General features: G+C 43.5%; 1 protein-coding gene across 1 annotated transcript; it reads right to left on the bottom strand.

Annotated features, from left to right (window-relative positions):
• Positions 1-289: 289 nt before the first annotated feature.
• VEZF1 (vascular endothelial zinc finger 1) lies at positions 290-13,692 on the bottom strand. The gene is made up of 6 exons (XM_007463884.1): positions 13,625-13,692; positions 8,210-8,904; positions 7,394-7,457; positions 6,155-6,338; positions 4,533-4,664; positions 290-1,438 (listed from the first exon to the last, which is right to left on the bottom strand). The coding sequence occupies exons 1-6, from the start codon at positions 13,655-13,657 to the stop codon at positions 1,011-1,013; spliced, it is 1,536 nt and encodes a 511-aa protein (XP_007463946.1). The 5' UTR covers positions 13,658-13,692; the 3' UTR covers positions 290-1,010.
• Between the last annotated feature and the right edge of the window lie 654 nt (positions 13,693-14,346).

Genomic DNA, 14,346 nt, shown 5'->3' on the forward strand with positions numbered 1-14,346 from the left:
GTAAACTCTAGTGAGCAACTAACACACCTTTCCCTGTTGAAATATCAACAGGCTCTGATTGGGAGAGAGAGGGGCATATCACATCCCAGTGCCTCCAGCGTCTTCCAATTAAAGCAATATACTTTAACTGTTCCAAAGTACTCCTCGACCCCTGAATAGGAGTCCCCTTGGCCTCCGTTTGTTAGGAGTCTGCCTGTCCGCACACTTGACTTCTCCTCTGTCAGCTGCGGCCTTCTCTTACCAAAACACAATGTGTATATTTTGTTTGTTTGTTTTTTAAAATTTTTTTAAAAAGTCAACTACAATGCTATATTCCATCAGGATTAGTATGCTGAGCAATATTTACATCTCCAAATATCAGGTCACAATCCCTATTATATGTTGAAGATAGAATGATAAATTATCATATGCTTTGCATATCAGAGCTGGTATCACCTTTCCCATAGGGAATGCTGCCTGAAATTAACATATTCCCAAAGGTAAAATGCATATTCTCTGAAATGCATTTTATTATGACAATGCATGTATTTACTCATAAAAACAACAAACACAGATACATTTTACACTAGCTCTCAATCCCTGGATTCAGAACTTCAGGTTAAAATCAGCCATCCACCTTGTATATATGGGGAGAAGAGCTCTGCTAGTGTTCAGAATAAAATGATTTCTTGGGATCAAAAACAGTAATGCTGCTTTTAAATTTTGAAATGGGTTTTGCTTTTTCATGATTGGTTTTAATTCCGGCATTTCATCTTGCCAACTACTATCCTGTTTAAGCAATGCTGTCAGCTAAAAGGAATTTCTGATTAAACTGAAGTGGTCCAGTGATAAGTGACATACACACCCTACTTTGAACAATCCCAGCCAAATTGGAGAATAATGCTACTACACTATTATTAACTAATGTAATAAATCTCCCAATTTCATGGTTTACTTTTTGCTTTAATAAACTAAAAGTAAGTTGCTGGTAAATATTTACTTGAACCCATATTTTGATTTTATAATACTGTTTACCAAGGTGGTGATGTAGGCAAAGCTTGGGGTAAGAAAGGCATGCTCTCTACAGGCCTCATTGCTATATTGAGAGGGGCAGCTAACGTCATAGGCGTGGGCAGGTTCATTGGAGATGTGATCGTGACAGGGTGTGCTATATTCACTGGGGCAGTGACGGGGGTGGGGAGGTTGACTGGGGTAGTGAGTGTTAAAGGAGAGGTCATGGACAATGGACTGGTTATAGTCACAGGGTGCCCTATGTTCATTGGGCTGGTTATGTTAACTGCACTTGAAACATTTACTGGACTTCTCATGCTCATTGCAGCTGCCACTGTGACTGGGTTTGACATAGTCCCAGACGACACAGAGGACGTTATATTGAATGGAGTAGTGAGAGTCACAGGTGTCGTAGCAGCCGTGGAGGTTTGGCACAGGTTAGCAGCTTCTAAAATAAGAAGACAAAAGGGCCTTTAGACTCTCAAAACAGTGAACACAATTCAGTTTCTGAATCAACTTCTTTTAATTAAAAAGGACAAACATTTAATAAATTAAATTATAGTTTTCTACCCTGTGGTCAACAGGAAGGGAGGATCCTTCTGAGCACAAGACTGGGGGCCAGGAACCCCAGCATGAGAGCAGATCTCTTTTCTGATGCTGTGCCTTTCACAAGACTGAGGCAACTGGCTTAGCCTTGGTGCTTTTGGTTTGGAGTTTAGATTTACTTACCTACCTCACAGTGATGCTGGAAGATCAGGTAATTTCTGCAAGGCACTCTGGGGGGCAGAGATATCAAGTAGGGCTAAGAATTCTCACTACCACTTACTTCCATGTAGTTCCTCTGAATTCTAAAGACTTTCCCGGCAAGAACCAAGCACCCACAGGCCAGGCTGGAAGAGCTTGTTTACACAGAGCTGGGCAGATGGTTACACAGTAACAGATAATCAGAAAAATCTTCTCACAAGGCACACTGTAACTAGCAGAGAGAGGTATGTGTCCTCGATGCTATGTACTCTAAAGCCTTCTCAGAGGTGAAGCCACATTCTGTTAAGGTTTTAAAAATCCATTAAGTAGGGATGGATAAACAAGCTGTTTTAATATCATCTGTTTACTTCGGTCTTAGAAAAATCATTTTAGTTAAATAATCCTGTTGTTTCTGGTTGTTTCTTAGTGCTGTTTAGAGTGAACAAGTATCCCTCAGTAGGTTTATGTTCCCCTCCCCGCTCCCGTTTCTTCTTCTCTTTCTGAGGCTAACATAATCACCTACTTTATGCCTGGTGTCATTTAACTGTACGTATTCCACACACCACCAGCCATACCAAGGGGGACTAGCCAGGCTAGGAGACCCTGCAGTGAGCTGGGGGACCGTGGTCCTTGTTGTCAGCAAAGCCTGGGCACTTCTTAAGGAAAACTTCCCTCACAGGTGACACCCCTTACACCACCCCTCAACAAAATTCAGCACCACCTGCTGGTGTGTCAGAAAAATGCAGTAAGAAGGCAGATGGGGGTGCTGGCTGTGACTTGGCTGTCAAAACGGAGAAATGCATTTGAGACTAAAGATGGAGGTCTGCCCGCAGGCCACGCATGGTCAAATCACCTCAGGTGGACCCTTGAGTCAATGAGCAGCCCTTCCTCGATGAGCATGATGTAACCTTGGCATTGCTCCATACTCTATATCAGGGATTCCCAAACCTGGCTGATGATCAGAATCATTTACCTAGGGAGGCTTTTTTGAAAAAAACTGCTTCCCAGGAAATTCAATTGTGAGATTTAGATGGAACCTGGAAATCTATCTATCTAAAAAGCTGCTGAGATGATGACCTCATTGTCATCCAGGTTTGGAAACTTATATTACCTTATTTAAGCCCAATATTTAAAAGGGACATATGCTGATTCAAGGTCAGGTTTTCAGGTCAGGAGTCTCTTCTCCTCCCAGACGTGACATTTACTAACATGAACACAGAAGTTTCTAACATCACCGGTCGTTTCCAAAGAGATTCATGCAACAAATGGGAATACAACAGCATTTTGTTTCACGCAGATCAGGAGACGAGCTGAACAACTGAGTCTTATTGTGCAAGCACACTGAAATACAATACCAAACAGAAGAGTGCAGAAGAAAAGAATGAGGGAGAAAACCGACTGGCTTTTGAGGTGATGGCAGCATGCTGAAGTATTCTCCTCCCGTTTTCACCAAATAAGCTTTCACTTACTTGGTGGGTGCGCCATCTCCCCACCTCCCCTTCGTTTTCTTTTTAATCTAACCCTATCCCTTTCTGTAACTTAAACACTTTTACTCTTACTTCTTCTCTGAGCAAAGCATCCTTCGTAATATGCTTTCAATCCACTATGCAATTATCACGGCACATACACACATATAAATTTTTCTCCCCTACCCGCCATTCTCTATCCCCTCTCTTTATCACAAAATATTTAATCAAAATAATGACAAATATTCATTTGGAAGACAGGAATAAGCAGCACCTGAGGCAAAGTGGAAAGCCTATCTGAAGTGCTGCATTCTTTTCCTCCAATGCCAGTAGATATATGGAAAAGCTATTCCTTTTATCTTTTTCCAAGTACAGGATGTTTAGAAGGGATCTGAGGAAGGGAATAGCTGCACTACATGAATGCAAAGGATGGAAGAAACTACACAGCAAAGGAATTACAGCAGAGCCTACATGCAGGGGATTCCTTATGAATTTAAAATAAAACAGTGAGTCATGACAAGGGTGGGGAAGGCAAAACGCAATTTAGGAATCTGTCCTGTGGCTGATGATACACTGACAAAATGATTTAACTGAAACGGCTCCACAGTAGTCCAGAAGCCAAAGCTACAACTACTAAGTTAAAAAACTGTGCTGAAAACTGATACTCCAACCACTTCTTTATAAGATATATACGAGAGAAAAGCAAACCATGCCCAGTTTTAGTAACAATTACAGTAAAGTCACTAACAACTGAAGTACATACATGTTAAACTAATGCCAGCCCCAGTGACAGACTGAATTAGATTAAGGGTGAGACCGAGAAAAAAGACATCAGCATTATAGAGCCTGAAATATGTAATAAATAATACAATTCAGAAAGATCACTAAAGAGCAGAAAATAACACAGTTGTAAGAAAATGAACTTATGTACACATAAGGAGATTTCATCTACCTTTAAGAGTAGGACTATTTTAGAAACACAAAAAGGAGCCTTTAATGCATGGAGGTTGACATAAAAATGAACATAAAAAGGAACTCTGAGCGTACATAGCAAAGGACCAAATTTGGCTACAAATGTGTAACAAAATTAAGTCAAAAGAAAAGAACCTGACAAGAAGTACTAAGAATTTTTATTTCCTAGTAAAAAAAACTTATTTGGAAGCTTGGAAGCTTTGTTGCTAATAACTTTACCAGGTATTTCCTAGCATACAGTATCTCCTTAAAGTGTTTCCATGAAGCTGAATTCTCTAAGCTGTGGCTGTTTTACTTTGTTACTTGGCATACTAGATGAAAACACTAGCCACGCTGTGAGCACTGGATGCCTCATCTTACCTTTCTTTCTTGCTTTGACAGCTTCTTCCCACAGTCTCAGTGTCTCTACCTGCTTCCCTGGCCAGCTCGTCACATGCTGCTGCTGCTGCTGCTGCTGCTGCTTCTGGCTGCTGGTCTCTTCACTCATGCACGCTGCTCCAAAGACAAAGACAGAAATGCTATATTTCCCTGGAAAAAGTGTGGCTATTTTTTCAAAATCCGAACTTAGATACTGACTCCTCATGCCTCTATGATCTTTATCATTTGACCTGATAGTTTTCTACTATAGTACATCTTTTGTGCTGCTGTGTCTCTACTGGTCAAAATAGATAAATTTTAAAACTCCAGAGAGCTAGGGAAAACCAACATAAAAGAATTCTTTGCTACATTAAAAAGCAAGTATCTTTTAGAATGGAACTTGGGTAATATTAGCATGGAATTAATGCTCATCAAAATATGTAACATACTTCGTTACCTGACCACAACGATGTACATTAAAAGTAAATTTCTGTAAAGTTAACAAAGTTTGACATGCTAGATAATAAACCCAATGTACTTACAAAGAAGCAAAAACGAATGAGATTGAAACACATTAACCATACTTTCCCATTCACTTTTGGCCACCTATTCTGAGAATCTGATGTTTCTGCTGCATGAAGTACATATATAATAGAATACAGAATTAGGAAAACACTTTCTTCTGGTGGTTAGGGAGATCTTAGAAAAAAGCCTGGGTAAAGGCAAGTATTGAATTTTATCCACAAGTCCCTGGAATATTCTATCTTTTCAACTCTGAATTTAAGGTAAGCAAAGCATTTAAACATTCAAATGGGTACGCTATCCCTTTTCTCTATAGATTTGGGTTTGAGAAGTAAAATTATGTAACACTGCTTTTGTCTTTAGGTTATGAAGGACATGTTATTAATACTATCAGGAGTTAGGGGGCACTCGTGCCTGAGAATCTTCCTAACATTAAATAACAACAGTTAAAATTGCCTGGGCATAAGATGCAGCTTCCTAGTATGGCTTCTGCTGCCACAATCCTAACACACTAAAGCTTTTTATTCAAACCCCACAGAAGAAGGGACACACTGAAAAACAGCTGCAGGGAAATTGTGCTCTTCTAACATGGACGTTATTAGTAGACAGTACAGAATTAAAAGCAAAATAAGTGGAGAGTTTATCATTGTTGCCTGTATACATGTACGCAAAGTGTATTTCCAACACTAATATACACCGTCCACTGATGCGTGTTTGCATACTTTAGCAACAGGAGGAAACAAGTAAGGTGAACATTAATATAGTCCTGAGAACACAGGTGAAAATATCTTCAATATATTATAAAAAAAAAAATCTAGATTCCATCAATCTGAAACGCAAAAGAAATATAATTTGGGCTTCCCTGGTGGCGCACCGGTTGAGAGTCCACCTGCCGATGCAGGGGACAGGGGTTCGTGCCCCAGTCCGGGAAGATCCCACATGCCGCGGAGCGGCTGGGCCCGTGAGCCATGGCCGCTGAGCCTGCGCATCCGGAGCCTGTGCTCCCCAACGGGAGAGGCCACAACAGTGAGAGGCCCGCGTACCGCAAAAAAAAAAAAAAAGAAAGAAAGAAAGAAAGAAACATAATTTGAAGTGTCACCTACTTTTACTGATGCCTTGTTTACATGTATTACAGTTGATACTTTGGCTCTGCCCGTGTGTCTTTAAGTGGCTGGTGATGTATGCTGCGCTCAGGAGCTTCCCGCAGATGTTACAGGATACCTTGCCTTCGTGGCGTACCATGTGTGTCCGCAGTCTGTCTTTGGTGGCAAAGGCAGCAGTGCACGTCTGCATGAGGGAGGAAAACTTTTTTTAAATATAGACTATCCTGTTCTACTCATTTTAAAGTACGTTATATTCTAGGTATTACCCTACTCATGTCAGCAAGCAGACTGAGTTAGCTGAATTTTAACTGCATGTGTTACCTAGAATTGTACTCATGATAAAAACCTGGTGAATTTTAGACTCTTACATTTTGAGGGGAAGAAAAAAATATCAACAGAGTAGTGAAAAGATGTGAGCTGTAGTCAGTTAAACCCGGATTTAAATCCAGCTCCCTGACTCACTAAACAATGTAATACTCAGCAAGTTAGCTAACCTATCTGAATTTATTTCATCTGTAAAATGAAAATAATACCTACCTCACAAAATTACTGGTGGATTAAGAGCCTGGCCCAAGGCCTCATGGCAGGTAATCACTCAATGACACTAGCTTCCTTCCTCCAATTGGATTTTTCTTAGAATTCGAATCACTTACTTAATAAAATCAGTCATTAACAAAATTTAACTGAAAGGAGCACAAAAAGACTTCCAGCAAAAAACCAGAATTACTGACGCCTAACACGGTCATTTCATTTAGCAAGATTCTTAACCTTTTCATTACCACAACTTATGTCATTAGAGAATGCTCCAATTTGGCGATAGCAGACAAAAATCCAGTAAGTGGTAACATTTGGGAGAAAATTCATATTTTCTTCGATTATGGTTAAAACAACCTCAATCATCAGCCCAGAAGTTAATTTAAAACACTTCATTCATTTATTCTTTTCAAATAAACAACGACCTTTGCAAGACAATAAATTTTTTTTTCTTATAACAATAAATACTGTTGCCCAAGGAAAATGAAATGTAGCTTAACAAAAACATTTACATTTTTAAATGATCTTGCCTCACAGAAATAGAAGCTGTCATTTATATTTTATAAAACCCGAATTCAAATGGACCACGTTTACTCAAGTCAGTGATTTTACGACTATTCAAGTAAGGTGAGATTTGACTGGCTCAGACCTTCTGGATAATGTGCATTAAGTGCTACACTAAGGATAAGTCATTTTAACTCTTACTTGGCATTTGAAGGGTCTTTCTGTTGAATGGACATGTTTTACGTGACAGCTTAAGTGGTCAGGCCTGTGAAAGAGAGAGTTTCAACAGAAGATGTAATGGAACACACATAGAGAAATGCTACTTATTGTGATGTTTACATGCTTGGCAGACATGGGTGGGGGACATTTTAAAGAAAGACAGCAGAATTACCAACTCCCCCACCCCCCAGTGCAAGCCTCCTTACCTCTCTTACCATAAACAAAAGTCTTAGTCCTTTACCTGTTAATTTTCTTTCCTAGTCAACATCAAATCATATTAGGTCTTGATTCTTTACAATTACAAAATACCCAAAGTTTAGTCCTAACACTTGCCAGAGACAACTGCTACTACATTAACTTTAAAAGCCTTTAAAAATGAAAATTAGTGAAATGTTAGTAACCACAGAAAAATGGAAAAAAACGTTCTCTTAAAAGTTTTAAGAGATTCCAAGGTCATCCCAACTTCCAGGTTATGTTTCTTTGATTTGTGCAGTGAATCTCATGTCCAGACACCCAAATGAATTGACAACTAATGGTTTCGCAGTGATAAGAAGTACTGATGTACCGAAAGAAGGCCTGAGTCCACCAAGGCACTTCTTAAATGAAATAAGTTAATCACTATGTCACCACTTGTCAGCCACACCAAACTGGAATTAGACCTGGAGGTGTAATACTTTATCTGTCACCAATCTCCTAATAACACAGGCCTGCAAATATCTATTCTCACATCAACCTTCTAGATCACAGAGATTGTACTGATACCGTAATGAAAAAAAAAAGCAAAGCAAAATGCAGTACCTCGAGAAGCCTTTCCCACAAACACTGCAAGTATAGGGTTTGGTGATGCCTCCTTCGTGAGACCTCACATGGTAAGTCATCCGGTCCTTCCTCTTGAAGCGCTGATTACAAATAGGACACTCGAAGGGCTTTTCGTCCGAATGGGAGAGCTTGTGCCGATTGAGGTGGTACACATCTCGGAAGGCCTTCCCACACATCTCACAAGCATGGTTCTTCTTGACAGGCTTACTGGGTTTCTTGACAGACTGCGTCACGGGCATAGCTGTGGTGCTGGCACTGCTGCTGGGGTTGGTGCCCGAGGAAGATGTAGTGACTGTTGACAAGATGCCTGCAATGGTTGAGACCAACGAAGTTCGGCTGCTGTCCCCAGCGATGGTGGAGATAAGGGGAACCACCGTGGTGGGGGTTTTCTTTGGCCGGGACACCAACTTGATGCCTGTGTGGCAGGACTCGTGGCGCCTCAGGTGATAGCTGTCCCTGAAAGCTTTACTGCAGTAAGTGCACACAAAGGAAGTTTTGGGTTTTTCTTTTTTAATCCCAATGGCATCCTTTAATGTTTCTGGAGCAGCCTGAGGTTTCTGAGTTATTGGTATTGGAAGCAATGGTTTCTGATCAGGGGGCTCCACAGCAGAGCTCAGGAGGGGCAGCAAGCTGTTCTGTGCTGCCTGCTGCTGGTGATGGGAGGCTTCGTGGGCCTAAAACCAAACATTTACACTTCAGAAATTCAGCCTCTCACAATGACCTTCAAAATTCAACATGCTTCAGACAATAGAGACCAGAAGAAACAATCAAGGAGCCTGTAAGCTACACTCTGCAGCAGAGATCCAGCAACCACCTAGCTACTCTCAGAGCTCCCAATACAAAGCATTATAATCACTGCACAGACACAAAACTTTTGCGAGTAAGTTGCTGACAGTGATCTTGCTTTCAAACAGCTGACTAAACTACACACCACCCTGGTTCATAAGAGACATACCAGCTGATGAAATGAGTCTGCATTAGTCTGTCAGTGCTGAGACCAAGTTTAAATAACTTGTCAAAAAAATTACATTCCAGACTTAACTATTTAACAGTACCTTCCTGCAGTAATCCACAAGCCACACACTCACACATACACATATAGACATGTAATCATCTACTTGTCTATTTTACCTAGGAAAATAGATGTCTCTCCCCTTCCATCAGAAACTCTCAGTGACTGAGGAAAGAGGCTGTTGCTAAGTAATACAAGGAATCTAGGTCTCTGAATACATATGCTAGTGGTTAAGTTTACTTTTAAAGTTTCCACTTAACTCTACTAAAAGATTTGGTTGAAATGGAATCTGCTATTAATCATCCTGGAAGGCATCTGTGAAGGCAGCCCCCAGCAAACACCTGCCAATTGTTTCTCAGTTCATTTAATCTTACAGTAGAAGTCTGCATCCTTTAGCAACACTAGTTGTTCAAACCCTAAACTCAGACTAATAAGAGAAAACAAACTATAAATAATTTATATTCCTTTCATTTTCATCTTCTTCTAGCAGTTGTAGGGCTAGTTAAAGTATTGGACATTTGCTGTTATAAAGTGCTTTTCCACTCCAAAACTGGGAGCTGGACACTGTTTGGAAATTTTCTTTAGCTGCACTGAAACCAAAATTTCATTGTGGGTCAGGTTCTTGGTATTTATGAGTAGTTACTCACTTGGTTTTGATTCTTCCAAAATTCTCCATACCTCTATACTGATAAACATTTAGGAAATGATGGGAAAAAATTCCTGAAATAGTTCTTCCTAATATGTTGTATTTGATCAACATTATTTTTGAAACTCTTGACAGTGAGCTCGAGCCCCTATGCTTGAGTTTTGTCATCCTAAAAGGATACATGCGCTCAGAGGTAAGAGTTCCAAATATTTTAAGCATACAGTGTCCTAGGAAGGGCCCATCCCATCATCTCAGACACTCTAGACACTTATTTACCCTTTTCACTCTATAATCTAAGTTCTACATTACACTCCATTAAGTAAAAAAATATGGAGACACACAGACACACTCACACAGAGCTCCTCTCCTGACGAATAAGAACACCTACCACACACAGCTCCATGTTTACTTGATAGCAGCACAACAGCTAAGCCTAGAACCAGACTTCCCTAAATCATCAGGAGGTGTCATATCCAGAGTTAACCACTTTCAATTTAACAATTTTGACTGAATCTTCCTTTGAGTCCTGGAAGTACTCACAGAAATTGTGTGCTTACTTATGAGTATCTTTCTGGACTTAGTGCTCATACTGAGTCCACTTTTAATTTAATTTATGGAGCTCCTGTAATTGTCAGGGTCTACCCAAGTGACTTTAGTAAAAACTTTATAGAATTTGGACTCTAATCTTACCCCCTTTCCAACCTGGCTGTAGGATGCCCAAGCTTCCGTACAGTATACAAACGGTTAATAGCTGAAGATAGCTCAAGATATACAATTTCAAAGGCTAACAGATCAGATAATAGGGAAAGCAAATCTTCTGGACAAAGTTCAGACTTATAGTGTTTAGAGGTATTTTTCAATTTTAAACAACCATTAGTTCGATGGAGTACTAAAAGCACTTACTGCCGTTTTACCAATTCAGATGTCTGTGGCAACATAAAGTATTTTTACAGCATTGCTGAAGCTCACTCTCACAGGAGGGTCACACCAGGTCCCTGCTTCTCGGGTGAAATGCTGTAGAATGCCTCGCCCACTACGGGAATCACTCTCTGAGGATTCCTAGGATCCCCACACTTCTATATGAATCCTTCTAAGAGGGGAACTGGGTTTCCCCAACTTGTTCTCTGAGGGAGAGACAGAGTAAAATAACAACCATGGCCTGCCTTCAGTTAAGTGATTTTTAAAAATATATAACTTCTGGGTAGACTTTTATTTGACTAGCATCATCAAACCAAAGTTTTAATTTTATCTCCCGTCTCTTTCAACTGCAAGGCTTTTTTAACCCTGTCCAAGCTTTCCTCTTCTGGGGCTGGCAAAAAAACAAAACAGAAATGTTATTTCATCACCCAGGGTGGTAGGATATGGCACCATGAAATCTCCAGTGCCAGAGGGTAAAAGATTTTGTACTGAAGGAAACTGGCATCAGTGAGTCATATCTTGAATGTCCTGTTAGGAGAATCATCCATCAAACACTTTAACAGATATGGGGTTCACTTTCCACCAGGTTATTTGGAAAGCAAGCAGGTATTAAATTGTTTTAAAATATAAATTCAACAGGATGCTCCAGGAAACAAATCAGAGAGTTTAACTCTCCATTTCCCCAGTGAAAATTACTTAAAACTGGAACTGAGTAGGTCTATTCATACCTTTCCAGAGAAAAGACTGAAATATTCTCTTTACCCATTCAACTGTCCTCGGCTCTAAATTATAAGTTTTCCAACAATTTTCACTGCACACATTGCCAAGCCCAGGATCAAATATTAGCTTTCACACTTCTCCATCAGGTGGAAAAAAAGATTTTAATAGCTGAAAAAAATTAAATAATATAAAATCTAATTAAAAAGTTGATCATTAAATGCTTGGCATTTGCTTTCCCCAGGAAAATAATAATAAAAGTATTCCAAAAGATTTTTCAACTAGTTTTCCAAAAATTAGTTACGGGGTTTTCCTTTACATAAAGGATTCTCTTTTTTTTTTCAGTCTCCATTGAGAGCACGTTTAATATGGTAAATCTAAATCATTCCTCATGTGAAAAATCACTGCAGTGGCCCATTAATCCCATATTTTAAAATGAACATTTGAAAGCTTTTTTTAGAGAGGGCATTTGCCACCTTTACACCAACCTGGATGCAAGCTAGTTATATATCATTTTTTTTCCAATGCATTTTTAAGTTGACTTATCACATTATCAAGCTCATCAAAGCACTTGTTAAAACAATACTAGATCACAATAAGGGCCAAGTTAGTGAATTCCGTAATTTTGGGTATGTTCAATTTTAAGAAGCCCGAATATATTTTAATTACTTAAAAATCAAATTACTCACATTCGAAAGAATATGTCTTAGAACAATAAACCATCTCTACACAGTAGGCACTGTTTGAATTATCCAGTTCCTTATATTAACTCCACTGGGATGGGTCCAGTGGCTGGGAGGATTTTTTTTGAAAATTCTGCAACCGTTCCTGGTTAGTTCCAAAAGGTCTCAAGCGCCCTAGCTACGCATTTGGGATTTCACGAAGTTATTCAGAGAAGGAAAATAACTCAGAGAGGCGGGAAGAACGCACTTCAAGTGACGAGCTTCCTAACCTCCGGTTCCTAAGTTTCCCCGTGAGCTCATTACTACTGCCCATTAAGTGCTTCGTTTTCAAACAGAAACGAAGCGGGGAAAAAATAAGTTCTAGGTCTTCCAAATAGGGCTCCCCACCTCAGATGCGCGGGCAAGAAGGTTGCCAATGCATCGGCTACAGTCACCTTCAAGTTTCTTGTAAAAAGTGAAGACCAACACCCCACGAATGACTCATCTGGGGGCTCTGTAAGCGGACTTTGCTCTCTCCACTGGCCGTCTCCCCCACTTGGTTGGAGGAAACGCTAAAGGTGGGACGAGAGAGAAACGCGCCCCAGCAGAAGGTGGGGCCTCCCGGAGTCCCGGGCCCCCGCCCCCCCACCCCCGGCCGGGGGATTCCCCGGGCTGAATGGCACGGCGGGAGAGCTGGACAGAGGGAGAGGGTGTCAGCTGCCAAGGCTCGGCACTGGCTTGGGAATGAAAACACGTAAATCCAACGAAAAAGTTTGGGGAGGGGATACACGTTTACAACACCCCCCAACTGGGTAAACATGAGGGGGGTGGCGGGAAGGGGGAGTGGCGGGGAGCCCAAGGATACCCGCTATTCGCGGGGACTCGAGCGGGGGGGCTTGTCAGAAAGTCAACATACACACACAAAAAGACGACAGGGAGGTGAAAAGAAGGGAGAGCGAGCGAAAAGATGGATGAAGTGGGGCGGGGGAGTGAGCAGGACCCAGGGACCCCCCTCACCCCACGGTGCGGGCCCGGGCCCGGCGCGCCGTGGCCGAGCGGACCGCGCTATCCAGCGGCCCGGCGCCCTCCTCTCTCTGGGCCGCGGCTGGTGACAGCGACCGGCCTCCTCCCTTCCCCTTCAGGGCGGGAGGGAAGGGTGTGTGTATGTGTGTGTGTGTGTGCGTGTGTGTTTGTGTGCTGGGGGGGGGACCGGGGGTCACCCCGAGGCCTGCTCTCTTCCCCGCACCCCGTGAGGCCGCCTCCTTTCACCTCAGCAGCCCCGCTCCGCCGAGGCGGGCGGGCGGAAAAACAAAGGGGGATTAAGGCCGGGCCGGAGAGCGGAGCCGGGAGGGAGGGGAGGAGGAGCGCCCGCCCGCCCGCCAGCCCCGGGCCCGGCCCCCCTGTCCCCCCCGTGTCCCCCCCGGGGGGGCCCCCCGTACCTGGAACAGGAACGCGGTCCAGTTGGCCTCCATGGCTGCAGCGGCCGACCCCCCTCCTCCCCACTCCCCCCGCTCGGGGAGCCTCCTCAGGCGGAGGAGGCGACAACAAAGCGGCGGCGGCGGCGGCGGCAGCGGCAGCGGCAGCGGCGGCTCCTCAACATGGCAGCGCCGAGCGCGGCCACTTCCGGTAACCTCCGGGACGCACCACCGCCGCGGCGAGCGCGGGCGGGGGGGGAGCCCCGACCCGGCCGCCGCCGCCCCCAGTGGCCCGAACCCCTCCCGGGCGTCCCCGCGGCCCGCTCGCCGCCTCGGAGCTCAGCCAGTGCCCGCGGGCGGTGGGGTCAGGGCCCCCGCAGGGGGGCTGGGGTGGGGCCGGGGGCGGGGATGGGGCGCGGCGTCCCCCCCCGCGGGGGTGTGTGGTGCTGCGGTCCGTGGCTCAGGCAGCTGGAACAGGGGGAGCTCAGGAGAGAAGATGGAGGACGCCAGGGTCTGGCGCTGGCTCGCTGGGCACGGCCGGGCCGGCTCCCGTGACTCAAATCCGGTGCCCGGCAGCATCGCGTCCCTCTCAGGCCCTCAGCGGAAGGCAACAGGCCACGGTGGCCCCCGGGCTCTTCAGTCCCTTTCGCGCAGCACAGCCCCTACCTCCAAACTGGGGGAAGCCCCTTCGACTTGGCGTGTCTTTCCCCTCTGGTATTTCATTCCAGCGAAACCTTCCGCACTCT

This window comes from Lipotes vexillifer, unplaced genomic scaffold (assembly GCF_000442215.2).
Source record: "Lipotes vexillifer unplaced genomic scaffold, Lipotes_vexillifer_v1.1 scaffold333, whole genome shotgun sequence".
NCBI lineage: Eukaryota > Metazoa > Chordata > Mammalia > Artiodactyla > Lipotidae > Lipotes > Lipotes vexillifer.